Genomic DNA, 15,884 nt, shown 5'->3' on the forward strand with positions numbered 1-15,884 from the left:
GTTTCCGTGAGATCTAAGAGTACATCTGAATGTCATCTGAATGGAAACGGGACCGAGGAATAAAACCAATGAAAAAGAAGTATTTTGATTGGGTAGTTCTGTTTTTAATTTATTTAATACCTTTAGTTTATTCGCTACCGACGCTCATGACGCGCTGATGTCGGGATGAATATCGATGAATTCCGGTTTGGGTTCTTTCCCGTGCCTCAGATCAAAGGGAATCGCATCTAGTTTATTTCAGCTTAATAATTTCATTTTCTTTCTTTCCCTTATTTTTCCCGACTCGGATTTCCTTTCCCTCTTAAAATCCCGCATCTTTCTCTTTCCCCCTTCTTCACCTAAATATGATTGACTCTCCTCTCGCAATTAGCTCTTACAACGTTGCTCAATTACAACTATCTTTACAGTGAGTATTATTCCTTTTTTTTTATTTTATAAAAAATTCTTTAAATCAGATTTCATAATCACGCCTGTCATATGTCAAGATCATGTCTGTCAAATGTTTTACAATCTTTCTTTCCTCTCTCATCCTCATCATCTTGACCTGACCCCCATCATTTACCTTCAGACTTGGTCCAAAAATCGACCCTGTCTCCTTCCCGGACCATTTATCAAACTGTGCCTCCCCGGCTATCCTGTGGGTCACATTCGTGCCTTGCCTCGCCGCATCCCGATCTCACTTATTATATTTACTAAAGTCCCACAGACTCCGACTTTGATTATCCTGCTCGACGAATGTCAAGCTCTACAGTCTCGGCAGAGACAGACAGCAGTGTAGCCTCTCGCCCTGAAAAGCGTCCCTTGTCTCCTTCATCTTCCCCTCAACCTCCCAGAACCCGTCCTTCAGAACTACCTTCTTGGCATTTTGATAACACTCATAGTCCTAGACAAGAAGACAAGCCAGTCGAGACTGGTCTCGACAATTCAAAGGTACAATTACCTTCCATATTCTCTACCTTTGAGGATCCTTTCCTTCGCCGAGCTTCCTTACCGGCTCTCTCACAAGATTCAAATCCTCGCTACCGATCCGCTCCATACCCCCCGACTCATCTCCGTCGCGCATCGCACGCATCCACTAATCTCGTCTCATACCACTTCCCTCCTCCCACCGATACCTCTGACTTTCCAGATAAATCTTCTACTCGTCCTCGCTTGACTGCTGACACCCATCTCAATTATTCCTACGGAGACTCCCCCTCATACCTCTCCAGCACAACTACCCCGAGTTCCCATTTTTCCTCTTCCAATTTCACATCCCCCCTTTCACCCGATATTAAATCTCACCCCACCCCTGCTTCCGCATACGTAGAATCAGACTCTTGGAACGACTCCCCTTCTGGTATTGTTCGTCCGAGTTCAACGGGCCAGTTACCAAGCACCGTCAACAAGTACGACGACAGCGTCAGACACTCCTCCTTTAGTACTCAGCCACAGATGTTTTCTGCTGCTCCACGCCTTCCTGCCCAACAGGATCGTAGACTTTACCCCGCTCAGCCAAAGGATGACTGGAATTTTTCTAACCAGGATTATCCCTTTTCCTCAAACAGTCCCTCGTTAAATACGACAAACAGCCCAGTACCCTCCGCCGCACCAGCACCAGCAACAACGTCGTCTCCCACATCCCGCTCCCCTCCGTCTGCACCATCATCTACTTTAGTTGATCGCCCCATGCGGAAGAGGGGCAAGTTACCCAAGGAAACGACAGACTATCTAAAGAACTGGTTGCATCGTCACTCTGACCATCCATACCCAAGCGAGGAGGAGAAAAAGCAGCTTTGCCATGCCACTGGATTGAGCATGAGCCAAGTCTCGAATTGGATGATTAATGTCCGTATTTTTTTTTCACTTGTTCATTCAATTAATTAACATAATCTCCAGGCTCGCCGCCGCATTTTAGCACCCGCTCATCGAGCAGCACAGGGACCGACCACCTCTGTACCATATCCATCTTCCACTCGCACAGTGCCCGCTTCTTCTCTCTTAGATCACGCCCAACACACTACAATGGTAGTGGCGGCGGCGGCAGTGGTCTAGATTACTCCCAGAATAGACTTGGGCTGTCCACATACAATCTAGGACATAACCATCATTCTGCGAGTGGAGGGCAGTCCGGCTATCTTCCATCGGGCGTTCCGATGTCCGCGCCGCCCTCCCTTCCACCCAACCCATTTGGATCTCACAATATGCACAATCAATCTTCGTTGTATTCTGCACAGCATCACCACTCGTCGTTGTCCCCCGGCTTCATTTCGAGCCCGTCGCAGAGCTCCCCAAGGTTGCCTGCTCATTCACCGGACTCGCAGTCGCATTCCTATTATAACGAAGGACAATTGCATCCGTCTGTAAATGCTGGGCCGGCCTATTCAGCTCCACAGTGACCACGACGTTGTAACAACATCGAATCCTATCCGGATGCCTTGTTTCTTCGAAAAACACCGTTCGTGTAACAATATTATTATACTGTTTACCTAAAGCACCTAATCACTTGTACTACTCGTATCCACTTTCTTGAGACCACGCACTCTTTCGTTGGTCGCCCAAAAAAATAAAACAGAGATATTTCTGGTCACCGGGTTCGGGCGCAGTCTGTTGCAACATATTTCTCCCACTGCGGTGCTGCACATGATCCTGCGGAACCTCGTGTCTGCCGCTTGCAGCCGATCTGATGAATTCCTGTGTTCTGGGGTTCTATCTCACAGCGGCCTACTTCTTATCCTGGGCCCGGATCTCCCTTTTCATAATGAAATCTGGGTACTTCGTAGTCCTCTTATGATCGAACCGTTGCATTATTTGATTTTAACACCTCGGGATGTGCAATTTCCCCCTTTCCGGCTAATTTCCGGCCCGCTCGTTGGCAGTGTGCGATCAAACTTGGAACGGGGGGGATCATCGCTCGGCGCTTTCAACTAGCGATTTGCTAACTGCCATCTTCATTTTACCTGCTCTGGAAAATACGTTCCGATGGCTTGCAAGGGGCCGTGGATCATATCCGCAAACTCGACCGCGTTGAAATCGACTCATCGCCGCGATCATCCATGACCTAACCGAAGCTAACCGCAAAAGGATCGCTCCTCATATGTACGACACGGTCGCGGTACACTGGTGGGAGTGGGGCGACAGTGCGGAGGGCCCAGATCATCATTTACGCACCTCCTTCGATCCATCGCTACGACGCGAGGCGCTTTAACTTTATCACTTATAGGAGGGTAGGCGTGTAGAAGCGCACGTGAGTGCAAAGCCGCATCTGAAAGCGGCCACCGCCTTGTTGGGATAGCTACGCATTGCCTCATTATCCCATTCGAGGCCCTTCAGGAACTCCACTCCGCACTCAATGAGTACGAGAGATGAGGTAAGTACAGGAACGGTGACTGATGGCGTCACTTTAACCTTCATGTCTGACTTTGGTTCATTTGTGCGGAGGAAACGCACAAGTGGTACGTACACACCTTTTTGGTATATTTGATTGCACAGCTATCGAGAATGGAAAGGGGGGGGGGAAGATCAGTGATATCACTGAACATGGAATAATAGTATTACAAAAAAAACACACCCATGAAACATAGAGATAAGTAGCGAGGCACTGCTCCCATCCTTCGCTTAGAAGTCGAGAAGGACGATCAGACGAAGCGCATACGACATGACTTCCCGTGGGTCTCATGTACGAATTGGCCGCCGGGAATCAGTGCCAAGAGAGACCTCGAGAGGGGGCGAACCTGGCAAAATAGATGGTGGGTATGTCTGCCAACCCTGAAGATAATGCCGTACTTGATACGCGTGCAATGACATGATCAATGTCATCCTTCGATGCAGGCCAAACGATAAGTGGCATGTGGTTTCCAGGCATGGCCTCTGATTTTACCACAGGGCGAGCGACGACGCTACACGAGGGAGATAGCTACGCGTGAGCCATGTTGCAGCAATCAAAACGAAGAAGCGAAGGGAAAAAATAACAGAATTAACAGAATAGAATAGCGGGGAATGCCTTCGATCATTTTGTCCGAGGGAATTAAAAGAATCGGACGGAAACTGCCAGAGCGCGGCACAGATGACGGTAAGTGTCCGACATGGGCTCCCAAAGGACAATAATTTAATACAAAAAAAAATAGCAAGAGCGGACACTTACTTGAATGTTTTCTCAACGACTACTGAGGGGTCTATAGAAAATTCAAGCTAACGAACTAGCGAGAACAGGAATGCCTTGATCCTGTGGAGCCAAAAATATCAATACACCGTGCAATTCGATGACACGGCGGAGTAATTCGATCAAAGCTCTAGGAAAGGCTCCATCTATCTTATGACCGTGCCTGGCGGGACAAGTTCGCGTGCTTAACAACGCATAGGAGAACTCAAGTATGTGACCGCGTGTTCATGGGAAATCATAGTGCAAGGCCCGCAGTGTGCAGCGGTCCGCCTCAAACTAAAAAGCTCATAATCAAAAAGGCACCGGTGCACACCTACTCTGCGAGGGCAAACCTGAAGCCAATGCATCCATGGCTCCCACCAAGGAACGTAAGCATGTTGGAATAAAGTCCTTGGATTTCTTTAACTCGCTCAGGAGGGTTCTGCCATGGTTCAGGCCTGTCCCGATGGGCCGTCAGGGAAAATACAATGGAACATGAGGGAACGTGCCTGAAGGAGTAAGCGTCTTCCCCCCATATGTCCTTCTTCTTGTTGATAGCCTGAATGGGCATGGTGATAATGTCATGCTTTCTAATCTTGATAGAGTTCCTGTACTCCCCACCCTTGTCGAGAAAGGGTTTCGCCACTGATATTTGGTCATCCTTGGTCGCAACTCTCATCGTCCAGGTTACTGGGGCATGCACTCTGAGCGTCTCGCGAACAACCTAGTCGAGATACTAGGTTTCTGATATCATCATCTAGAGTCGGCGAACTGATAGGAATTGTTCGCAGGGCCTTGCGAAGCGATATCTGGCTGTCTGGAAATTTGGCCAGAGAGTACAGACACCATGTGAGTGTAGAGGACGTTATTTCATAACCTGCAATCAAAAAGGTCGAAATTTGACATAGGATTTCGTCTGTGCTCATGTGCTGAGAACCGGATGTTTCGAGATTGGAGGCCACTGCATCGACGGTAAATTCCGGCATCCGTGTTTGCAATCGTTGAAACATACCAAGAACGGTCAGGCGGTCTCTTTGTCTTGGAACATTCCTTTCTGCGATAGCGCTCTGGAGGCGAACCTCGATAAGCTCGAGTCCAATGTGATTGAGATGCGCATGCGCTTGCGCCATAATTGTACCATGACGCCGCTGATGGGGCATGGTTAACAACCCCGCCACAGGGCGAGATTCGTTGGTAGCGGAAGAGATAGCCCGCTCACAAATAGTCTTAGCAGGGGTATCCAAGTCTCGAATATGGTTCTGAGTGCTAGCTGCCGTGGTGAAGATTACATAGTAGGCATTAGCTAGTTCATCGTTTTCCCCTGACAGGGCATTGAACTGGTACCCAAACCCTGTAAAGGCAATGTTCGGTACTTCGTAGTATACGAGCTTATAGTAGAAAGCTACCAGCAAGTTCAATGACGTCCAAAGTTGCTTTTGATGACCAGATAATGACATCAATGGGTTGAGAAGCATGCTCCTGGACGGCCCGAATCCAAACATCCCGCAGCTACAAAAATGCGCTTTGATTTCTCCGGCAGCGAGTCAATATCTTACCTGATTGGCTTTGTCCCAGAACGCTGGATAAAGCGTTTTAACATGTGCAGCCGTGAATGCCGGAGCCTAAAGTACGGAGGCAGTGAACATAATCAGTAAGTTTTTCCGGGTGCACTTTCAAGTTTCATCGAATGGAGGCAAACCTTTCCCGCGTGTAGATGCGGCCCCGGGCGGACCATAACCACGCTGCAGCCAAGACGTAGCATCGGATATAATCATGACTGCATGTTTCGCTGAAATTGGAATTTTGTAAGTGACTACAATCTTACAAAGCGCGACGAGCGAGCCTGACCTGTCTGTGTCCCCTTCCACTGTCAGTGCTCCGAGTTCGCCGGCACCCACACTGGCCAGGTTGTCGCGAATGAAGTCGGGTTTATGGCAAATATCAGACTAATCCAGCATATGAACGATATCAATCAGGTCGGTTGTCATCAGCCGAGACCCTCCAAAGAAACCTCTGTATGCATAAGTCGTTCCGTTTCGAGCGTCCCAATCAGCAAGGAGACCATTATTTTCTTGATGACACTAATCTCCGCGAGATTGCCAAAAAGTAAAGACAGGCAGGGTGGGCCGCGCAGCTTGTGCAAGGGTATTGCCTGATGAGCAAGAGAACGATGTGCTTTAAGACATAACCTGACAGGAGGGGGATACCGAGTTTAGTGACAATTGACATGGGCGCTCCCAGTAATATGGGGCTCAGTGCCACATCGGGAATTGTGGAGGATCGTGAGAGGCATTTTCTAAATGTAGATGCACACCATTGAAACTTTTATTTGTATTTGAATCAAGTACGGGCGGTCTTCTTCGCCAATCCATTGAATTAATGTCGAAACTCGAACTGATATATCAGCAGTTGTGTTCTCTTCCAGCTTCCGAGCTTCTCTCGATCCATCCGAATGACCTGGCAGCTTCTGGCTTTCAGCTTCCTGCAAGTTGGAAGGGTTGGTGGGAATGGGCCACATCAATAGATGATGAAAATACACCATGCATCCCAAGGTGGATGTCGATTCTCCATTACTATTCTCCGTCGCCCGATGACCAGCGGACGGGAAATCAAGTTCCGAGCAATAAATCTTCAGTGGGCCTGATTTATGATCAGCGCGTGCAGGCAGCATGCTCATCCTGCGATAGATCCCGCCCGATTTGAAAGCGCTCATCGATGTAGTTGTCCGCCTCCAGTTGAGGAGAGATCACGTTGCCATCGGGAAAACCTCCGAGTCGGGTCAGTCACACTTCAGAGACCTACCAGGCACCCTGAACGGCTTCCTCACTCGTTGGCTCATCATATTGCTTTGCATGTCCAGGGAATGCTCATCGAGCTGGGCCCCGATCATATGGCATGTCGCCAAAGAAAGACCACGAGGTCTCCAGGATGTCAGAATACATCAACCGACTTTTAAATCTAGGTTCTGCGGATACATTACATCATGTTGTTGATGTGGGTTCAGGACAAGTTAGTATCTTCATCTTTGAAGTTGCGTTACCCGATAATCAATGATTTTTTTTTAGGGATATTTGTCTCGTGCCGTTCAAAATTTGGGTCTACATGTGCTAGCTCTTGATTCCAATGAAATCCAGACCTCCGGGGCTGAACGCTGGAAAGCAAAAGAAGCAGCAAGAAGGCAGAAGCAGCTTAAAAAGGGGAAGGACGCCCAGAGCGGCATGCCCGACTCAAACCATCACTGCAACAGTCCCCTTTTCCAATCACACGTGCCCACCTCTGTACCTTCGGCTTTCACTGCCAGCAAAAACATAATACACAGCCGTATGGGTTCTCTTACCCACCAAACCATCTGCATCAATCCCCGCACACTTGAATCGTCGATTCGCGATTGGCTTCTCTCCAGTGAAGACAACCGAATCGCTGGTAGCATGATCGGAGATTTGCTTGTCGACAGGACTGATCAACGCACACCTGAGGAGAAGCCAGTCCCTGTGATGATGGTTGCCCTTCACGCCTGCGGATCGCTCACGCCTGATGTCCTTCGCGCGTTCTTGTCTAATCGCCGTAGACCCTCAGCCCCCGATGCCATTTGGACAGCACAGGCAATCGTTATAGTGGGATGCTGTTACAACTTGATGGCACCTGAGGGTGAGCATCAGTTTGTATGGCTGTTTTAGGCAAGTTTTGTTACAGCTGCACTGGTAGATTTTCCGTTGTCCCGGTCGCTTCGTGAACGAACCCCAGTAGCAACACTTCCTCTTGCCTCTCGCCACCTGGCTGCACAGATCCCAGCTCAATGGCTCCGCAATGAAACGTCTGCCCGAGAAACATCTTTAGCAATACGCAAGGTAGTTTTCCGAGCCCTTCTTCAGCCTCTCCTTCAAATAATAGGTGCACGAGAAGCCTCCGCAAATCACACTGTTGACGATCTCCGCGGCGCAGGTCAAACACTAGAAAATATGCGTTTGGGGAAACTCCCTGATGCTGCGTACAAGGATTGGGAAACGTTCCTTGATCGCGCGACTTCGAAGACTGGCGTCCGACTCGACCAAACCGCGGCACAGTCTCCCGTTTATGTTCATAATGAGCGTGAACGAAGGCAGCTGGAAAGTGCCTTGTCAGTATTGCACGTATTGAGGTGCATCATGGGACCTCTGATAGAATCCCTCATCCTCCTTGATCGACATGAATGGATTCGAGAAGAGTTGAACGGCAGTAGTGGATCACAGGGGTCAGACGCAATGGATGTTGACCTCGTAAACCTGTTTGACCAGGCAACAGGAAGTGGAAGGAACGTAGCTATTGTTATCAAGCCTCGCGAATGGCGCAATATGATCTAGACATTGCTTGAGCCAGTCAGAGGGCACCTTCAGTCTTTTATGTGGGTCGTATGTTAAGGATTGGCTCAATTGACGTGAGAGCCTTGAAATGACCATGAAAAGATGTCCTTTCCTATCTTCACTGCGATAGTATCCGCGCCGAAACCTCCGATGTGAGCGGATGAAACCATAGCACCAAATCGCTGGTTTAGCGTAGGGATGAGCTCAGATGGAAAGTGCGGAACACGCGGAAAACACTCGGCCTGGAGTTCTTTATTAGATTCCCCGATATCCCCGTTACTAGTCAAGTTGCTGCCCGATGTGCCTTCCACGACGCGAGGTTGTCCTTGAGCGCCGGCGTCTCCGTTCCCTGACGTGTCAGAATCCAGAAGAGCCCATGCTATCGAAACGTGGAACCGTGGTTGGCTGTAAAAGTCTCGTTGACGCAGGAACTGAAGGGTTGGGGACAGTGCGGATAGCAAATTTTTAAGCTTCAATAAATCAGTTCAGTTTGTAATCAGATTGATGTCGCTGAGGATGACGACGAACTTCATGATGACCGGCTCCTACCTCGAGGGAAAGGAACGCCCTCGTTCGCTCATCGTTTGTAAGCTCCGAAAACGATACGAATGAAGCCTGAAATCTTCGCAACGGTAAGAGACCACGAGTATACAATGGATCGTAGCGTACGGGCTTTGGCGTGAAGCAATAATTTTTATGGCTTGTTTGAACTCTTCTCTCTGGTGGGCGCGAAGAAATATCGGTCGAGTCAATGACAAGTGCAGCTCCCGCGCCCTGCGAGAGCTATTGACTATCGCATCATCACTATTCCTACTACATGAGACACTTTCCCCTATGACATGGGCGGCCGGGACCATTTCCTTGGTGACATCAAGCACCTCATCGATCAACGAGTACAATGCAGTTTTAGGGTGCACCACGAGGGGAATGTAAACATACGCGGCATATTGGCCCTCTACGTGCGGGGTTGCACGAACTCGTCCTTGATGAAGAGCAGGGTCATCGACGGGTACTGGTACGATCAAGGATGATGCAAGAGACGGCAGCTTCCTGTGCGCACGTTGAGCAACACGGACAGAGATGATGAAATGACCGACTTCTTCTTTCTCTCTGGAGGGTTGGCTGGAGCTTCGTCTTCGGAGCTAGAGTAAGCTACCAGGGCCCCTGATGCACGCTTCATGCGCGACTTGGTTGCGTCGGTCACGGAGGAACAGTAGGTTATAGCGCCCGCCGGCAGACTCCGAGTGTTCATCAATCGTAACTTAGTACTGCTCAGAACGCCGATCACGGTCGGTGATAGTCACCTTATCATTGATAATGAGTGTTCAATTCATCAACAATCTAAATTCTTCCACAAGCCAGCCAAGTCAAGCTCACTCGCACGAGCTTGGTGGTGCGCCTCACGATCATGGCGACCACGGTCATACACACGAGCACCTAGATCACCCAGGTCAGTTTCGTCATTGAACGTATGGTCAATGCCAGTAATCCTGTTATGTCCACTTTCTTGCAGGTAAATTTGCAGAGCGGGACCTCCCCGACTATTCGTTACGAAACTTCCAAGAAAGAGGCTTTACCATCGGAATTGGCGGGTAAGTTGACAAGCTTTCGATACGTATGCACCACAGCGATCACCCCATACAGACCTGTTGGTTCCGGTAAAACAGCCTTGACCCTTGCGTTATGCAAGAAGCTTCGTAATAAATATAACATCGGTGAGAAAATATGACATGATCTTCTGCATTCTGTGAAACCTCAATATACTTAGCTACTGTGACGAACGATATCTTCACTCGCGAAGACCAGGAGTTCCTTATTAAGAATAAGGCTCTCCCGACGCCTCGCATTCTAGCTATTGAGACCGGTGGCTGCCCTCATGCGGCGATCCGCGAGGATATCAGTGCAAACATGGGTGCTTTGGAGACACTTCAAGCAAAGTTTGGCTGCCAACTCCTTTTCGTGGAAAGTGGAGGGGATAACCTAGCTGCCAATTATTCCCGGGAATTAGCCGACTATATTATATACGTCATAGACGTGGCGGTATGTTCGTCAGACACTCGATGAACTTCAGCCTCATGTGCATTTCCAGGGAGGAGACAAGATTCCCCGTAAAGGTGGGCCAGGAATTTCGCAGTCTGATCTTTTGGTAATAAACAAGGTTAGTCAAACATTTGTTCAAACATTTAATCCCTCCTCACTGTGGAGGTTCAAGATCGACATCGCGCAATATGTTAACGCATCTCTTGATGTGATGAGGCGTGATTCGAAACTCATGCGTGGAGACGGCCCAACCGTCTTTACAAGCATAAAGAACGACCAAGGCGTCGATGACATCGTGGAGCTTATCTTAGGTGCTTGGCGAACAGCCGGCGAACCCGGCACACAAGGTGCAGTGGGTGATGTCGATGATGAGTGAGGGGCCAAAGAATGTTTGAAAGAATTGCAATACGATGAACGAGGATGTGATAAACGAATGCTATGAGAAACTGTAAGCAACTGCCTTGTACCGTATCGCTGTGTTAAGCATGATATTTTAAACTTTATTTAACTTTATTTTGAAGTGCCAGGCGGGCACTCTATCCAGACTGCGCGGATTCACTGCAGGCTGGGTTACATGACCCTCCTAAAACATACTATGCTAGCAAGGTGACTAGTATCACTTGTCTCTGGCTGGCTGCACATGGCTGCAGTGAGTCCAGGACCATTAGCATGTCGTATCGCGAAGAACTACTGAACTGGCCTTCTGCAAATAAAGGCAGAAAATTGTAACCTAAGGCTTCAAAGCTTGCTGCGATGCTCGCACACTTTTGTTTTGGAGATTATCCTGGCGCTCAAGCTCAAAGTCTAAGCTTCATCCGTGATTCATGTGCATCGAATGCTTCGGTCATGGACCCATCAGTAAACTCTCAGATATAAGGCTCTGTACAGCACTGTACGGCCTACAGCATAGTCTCGATGAATTTTAGAATCCCTAACCTGGGTCCTGAAATTCAAAATTCAGCCGCACGGTCTATCAGGTGTAGCTCGGCACCTATAGCGCCGCGATTTCGATGACGTAATCTCTGGATTGAGGATTGCTCCTTCCTCCTTCAAACAAGCACCATATCACTGGAGCCTTCAGCGTACAGTGCCAGGCCTCCATCTATATTTTGTCCATTCGAACCACGATGGACGCTCAGTCAACCAACCACCCGTACACGATTGTGCGCATTAAGCGCAAACGTACGGATGAACCACTCGACGCGCTTGGTGTGTTGCTCATGCCACTGCTCGCGAAGCCAACTTCTCACTGTGAGATTAGTCGTCGAGTCTCGGGTTCGCAGAAAGAAGACGAAAGGCGGCCGCGATGTTTTCCAATTTGTTCAAACCGTCGAAGAGACTGTCTGGGAGGATAAACAACTGCAGGAGACACTGCAGGTGACTTACCTTTACGATTCGTCGCGTTCGCATTTTATAGGAGTTCTATAATCCCTGCAGAACCAAATCTCGAAGCTGTCACAAAACCATGATGACAAAAACACACCATCGGTGCCTGCGGATGTCACAAATCTTTCTGGAGCTCAACGCCATCGGCAATTAGCCGATGAAGGGAGGCGCTACACTATCGTTCCTACACGCGAACCCGCTGAAAACCCCAAATTTGCTACCAGTCCGTGAGTCTTCCCGGGATGTTGCTGGATACTTTACCAACGTGGTGTAGTCCAAAGGTCATATCTGCGAAAGATGCTCGATCTCAAAGCGACTTCAGGATGTATGATGCCGTTCCTGCCGATCAGAATCCTACGTCTCCCGTCTTTGATTCCGACATGGAGAAATTCTTACCCATGCTGCAAAATTACTTACGCAGTAAGCGTCCCTTCTCTTGATGTCTTGGATCTCCATCCCATTCCCTCCAGTGAATGACGAGCCCTCGCAAGTTTTCTCTGCTGCCCCTCCAGCAGAGGATTATGTTTGGGATGTATTCTATAGGCGTCCTTGCACACTCAGCGAATGGAACTCGGCTGCTAATATCGGGATGCTGTAAGTTGCCTGGCTTAATTAGCGATGAAACCTTTGACTGGAATGTTGTTACATTTGCAGTGAAGGCCTTCCTCCCTCGCTGGATGACCCTAACTCCAGTGACTCGGAGTCCGAGGAGGAAGATGAAGCTGACGAAGATTCAAATGGTATTCATGTGGTTTGGCATGAAATCCTTCATCTGACACAACGTTTTCCAGCCGAGGAATATTACAAGAATGACTATCCAGATGAGGATGATTCGAATGACAGTGAAGGGAGTGGTACGTTTTCCGTAGCCTCATTCGAAAGTCGGTCTGAGATCTGCCTATAGACATATTTCATGAAAGCTCTGAAGCAGAAGACGATCTTCGGTACGACAATCTGAGTGATGAAGACAACTATTGGAGGTAAGGGATTTAGTCATAGAAATTGCATTTGTGGCATAAGTATGGACGCAACACACACATTGTACTACAATTTCCACAGTTATACTTCACGACCTACAGCTACATTCGTTCTTAGTCTCTTCTAATATTCTCAGCACCGTCAGCTTCACATGCTTGAATCATATACTTTCGCCGTCTTTGAGTTCAAACTAAAATTTGTGTTAAATCAACTGAAGCAGGCATGCAAAGAGACCACATACTACGCCAGGATGCTTTGACCGCCGCCTCCCAAACTTACCAACCGTCAATAGTCCGAGGAAAGCCAGGGTGATAGCCATCAATGCAACGACTGCAAGAGTCAAACCCGCGCCAAGAACACCGGCTCCAGCTGGACTGATTTTGGGCTGAGCAGCAGCTTCTCCTTGATCTGTCGCAAGAGCAAGAGCAGCACAGCCCCTATCTTGGGTGTTGGCACAAACATCGCACCAAGCCGCCGTAGTATTCACCGCGACGGGCTGGTGGAGGTACAATCAATACGAGGCAAGTCTAGAACAGTCACCTTGACTTACAGCCATCGCGTCAATGAAAACAGACAACGGGACATCCCCTGTGCGGTTGAGGAAGTTGTATGTCACGAAGGTTGCGTCACTTCCGTTTTTGAAGTTGAAACGGATAACAGGTTCCCCACCCGCAGCAGGTTGACGGAGTTCCAAAGCCACGGCGGCAGCGTAATCGACTAGCTGTGTGTCAGTCAAGCTCACAACAAACTTTAGAATTGGTTTACTGACCAATACCTGCAAGACTCGGGTTGGCACTAGCAACGCCTGTCATATTAAAGAGGGAGAGGAAAGGTTTGTATGCAATAGCGGTAATTGACAACTTCAGAGGGTTTGTGGAGTTCGCGATGTCTGAAAATCCATTGAGAATTGTTGGCAGAAGAGTCAAACCGGCAACTGGGGACGAACATCATGAATTAGTGAAGATTTGTTCTAGAGCTAGACGTACTGTTCCCGATGCCTCCAATAGAAGGATCGCTAAAGACGTTATACTCGTGCCAGTTGGCCAAAGTTTGTGCTTGCGCTAGGTATGTGAGTGGGAGATCCTGGGCGAAGGTGGCGTTGTGAATGTCATTCACATTCATAAAGTCGAATATCTGCTGGCGAGTTTAGCTTGTCGCTACATGAAGAGCAGGAGAGCGTACATTCCACTACAACACTTGTTGTGAGAACTGAGACGAAATACGACTAGCTCAGAACACACCATATTCTGCAGCTGAACTGATCTTCCACTCAAATAAGGAGGTAGAGAGTCCAGGAAAGATGCGCTTTGTGTAGCCATCTCTGTAAAGGTGGATGAGTTGTAAAACTCTGCCGTATGCGTGTTGAAGGTCTGAAAATGTCGTCATTAGGAGAAAAGTTACAGGGATTGTTTTTGACGAACATTGCAATCGGTGAAACCTTCCAATGATACGCTCAGGTTGGGATCCACAGACTCAACTACCCTGTGTGAGTACCACGCGTTTGCTGATGTATCCACAAGAGCTCACTAGGTATATACTGTGCAGCACGTAAATCAGGGGAAGTGAGACACGTATCACAAGAAACACGTACCTGATACCCTCCGAGGGGAGCCGTGATCGTCGTCCCATTAGCAAGGGTGATATTGTTTGAGGGCGTGGCAGGCCAAAGTCCCTGTGTTAATGATACACAAGAATCGTAGATGACTCCATCTTCGCCTCCAAGGTCTGCTTGAACGTACACCTGGGATGCATTGAACATCCCTGTGCTCATGCCAGAGATGTACGATGGCGATGACTGATTCAAGTATAATGAACGTAGGTAGTCGCCGAGCAGAAACTCTTGTTGCTACAAGAAGTCGATGAGAGTGCACATGGCCCAACATTATTGACATACATTGCCTAGGGGAGTGATTTGTGTGGCAGTTGCAGTATAGGTTTGGGGGCTTTGATAAAATCCTTGTCGATCCCCGTGACGAACGAGTAACACGACTCCCAATAGTTGGCTGGACATGATGATCGTATACCGATTATTGGTCGCAATCAAAGAACTAAGAAAGCGACTGGCAATGAATCTGGGAAGAAGAGTGCCAGGGAGCAGAGTAGTGGCGTTGGCCCGCCATTTATTATGCTATCGTGAAGCCAATCACAACTTCGATTTCGCATCGTGTTCAGATGATGTTCCTATTTGTGCCCAGGTCCGAGTTCCTCCAGGTCCACGCAGGCCCGCGCGCGTATCGATATCGCCAACGTCAACATCTGACAATCGTGTAAGTAGTCTCGAATCGGATCCGGTACGGTACCACCATGAACATGTCCCTCGCTTGACGTAGAACCTGTACGATCGTAGCGGCGAACACCAGTGCACTTAGTACATGCGCGAAATACAGTGCTAAGTTGTACGAGCAGAACTTACTTTGTTCAAGTTGCAACCTTGTTGCAACCCAGAGCCTATAAGAGTATCGGTTGTTGTCGGCATCATCATCATCATCATCATCAGCAGATTGATAGGGATGCAAATTTCCCCACGAAACATTCACGCGCATATATATACAAATCACTAATCACTAGTCACTACCGCCTCCGAGGGTCATGATGTTCAAGTCCTCCTCGGTCCTCGCACGCCTTTCTCTAGTCCTTTGTGTCTGGGTTAGTGTACACTACGAACTGGAGTCGACGCGCAAGGTAATGCCATCCTCGAGTCTCGCGCGCCATAGCGACTATTTATCTGCGTGTAGGAGGGTTGACGACGCTGCGGCTTGACAACCATTGGTATGATGAAGTTCAACCTACCTTGCCAAATCGTTACTCCCTGTCCATCACGAATTTCATCCCAGACACTCGACTTCGGTTTCGCGAAGCGCTCGAAGACCAATAGCGAATTGTCCTCACCACTTCTTAGGGAGGCTGTTCAGAGCTGTTCTCGTGCTTCATTGTATAAGAGACGATTGGATTCGGTACTAGGTCAGCCTCATATCTCCACACTCAAATTATCCACCGGCTGAATCAGAGTCCAGGCAGAA

At 48.6% G+C, this 15,884-nt stretch overlaps 7 protein-coding genes across 7 annotated transcripts; 4 read left to right on the plus strand and 3 right to left on the minus strand.

Annotated features, from left to right (window-relative positions):
- Positions 1-735: 735 nt before the first annotated feature.
- On the plus strand, positions 736-2,601 carry DEU56DRAFT_985057 (uncharacterized protein; the record flags this gene model as incomplete). The annotated part of the gene is made up of 2 exons (XM_041360028.1): positions 736-1,831; positions 1,879-2,601. 2 exons carry the CDS (start codon positions 736-738, stop codon positions 2,376-2,378), a joined length of 1,596 nt encoding a protein of 531 aa, XP_041201604.1. The 3' UTR covers positions 2,379-2,601.
- Positions 2,602-4,454: 1,853 nt separating this feature from the next.
- On the minus strand, positions 4,455-6,352 carry DEU56DRAFT_985058 (cytochrome P450; the record flags this gene model as incomplete). The annotated part of the gene is made up of 7 exons (XM_041360029.1): positions 5,969-6,352; positions 5,820-5,909; positions 5,677-5,742; positions 5,527-5,629; positions 5,133-5,471; positions 4,812-5,081; positions 4,455-4,765 (listed from the first exon to the last, which is right to left on the minus strand). The coding sequence occupies exons 2-7, from the start codon at positions 5,880-5,882 to the stop codon at positions 4,455-4,457; spliced, it is 1,152 nt and encodes a 383-aa protein (XP_041201605.1). The 5' UTR covers positions 5,883-5,909; positions 5,969-6,352.
- Positions 6,353-6,499: 147 nt separating this feature from the next.
- On the plus strand, positions 6,500-8,460 carry DEU56DRAFT_748694 (methyltransferase domain-containing protein; the record flags this gene model as incomplete). The annotated part of the gene is made up of 5 exons (XM_041349374.1): positions 6,500-6,778; positions 6,808-6,898; positions 6,996-7,129; positions 7,186-7,768; positions 7,826-8,460. The coding sequence occupies 5 exons, from the start codon at positions 6,500-6,502 to the stop codon at positions 8,458-8,460; spliced, it is 1,722 nt and encodes a 573-aa protein (XP_041201606.1).
- Positions 8,461-8,525: 65 nt separating this feature from the next.
- On the minus strand, positions 8,526-9,640 carry DEU56DRAFT_748653 (uncharacterized protein; the record flags this gene model as incomplete). Its single annotated transcript, XM_041349372.1, has 4 exons — positions 8,526-8,930; positions 8,989-9,082; positions 9,130-9,510; positions 9,558-9,640. 4 exons carry the CDS (start codon positions 9,638-9,640, stop codon positions 8,526-8,528), a joined length of 963 nt encoding a protein of 320 aa, XP_041201607.1.
- DEU56DRAFT_841187 (P-loop containing nucleoside triphosphate hydrolase protein) lies at positions 9,641-11,020 on the plus strand. Its single transcript, XM_041354988.1, has 6 exons — positions 9,641-9,910; positions 9,974-10,052; positions 10,105-10,175; positions 10,229-10,500; positions 10,550-10,618; positions 10,673-11,020. The coding sequence occupies exons 1-6, from the start codon at positions 9,778-9,780 to the stop codon at positions 10,874-10,876; spliced, it is 828 nt and encodes a 275-aa protein (XP_041201608.1). The 5' UTR covers positions 9,641-9,777; the 3' UTR covers positions 10,877-11,020.
- Positions 11,021-11,627: 607 nt separating this feature from the next.
- On the plus strand, positions 11,628-12,870 carry DEU56DRAFT_761709 (uncharacterized protein; the record flags this gene model as incomplete). The annotated part of the gene is made up of 7 exons (XM_041350577.1): positions 11,628-11,709; positions 11,762-11,877; positions 11,938-12,113; positions 12,161-12,306; positions 12,357-12,480; positions 12,541-12,740; positions 12,791-12,870. 7 exons carry the CDS (start codon positions 11,628-11,630, stop codon positions 12,868-12,870), a joined length of 924 nt encoding a protein of 307 aa, XP_041201609.1.
- Positions 12,871-13,024: 154 nt separating this feature from the next.
- Positions 13,025-14,875, minus strand: DEU56DRAFT_919442 (histidine phosphatase superfamily; the record flags this gene model as incomplete). Its single annotated transcript, XM_041358272.1, has 11 exons — positions 13,025-13,054; positions 13,106-13,360; positions 13,415-13,581; positions 13,634-13,798; positions 13,851-13,998; positions 14,047-14,052; positions 14,106-14,234; positions 14,286-14,341; positions 14,392-14,401; positions 14,456-14,710; positions 14,759-14,875. The coding sequence occupies 11 exons, from the start codon at positions 14,873-14,875 to the stop codon at positions 13,025-13,027; spliced, it is 1,338 nt and encodes a 445-aa protein (XP_041201610.1).
- Between the last annotated feature and the right edge of the window lie 1,009 nt (positions 14,876-15,884).

Source organism: Suillus clintonianus (genome assembly GCF_016758775.1).
Source record: "Suillus clintonianus strain FC179 chromosome Unknown DEU56scaffold_166, whole genome shotgun sequence".
In the NCBI taxonomy this organism is placed as follows: domain Eukaryota; kingdom Fungi; phylum Basidiomycota; class Agaricomycetes; order Boletales; family Suillaceae; genus Suillus; species Suillus clintonianus.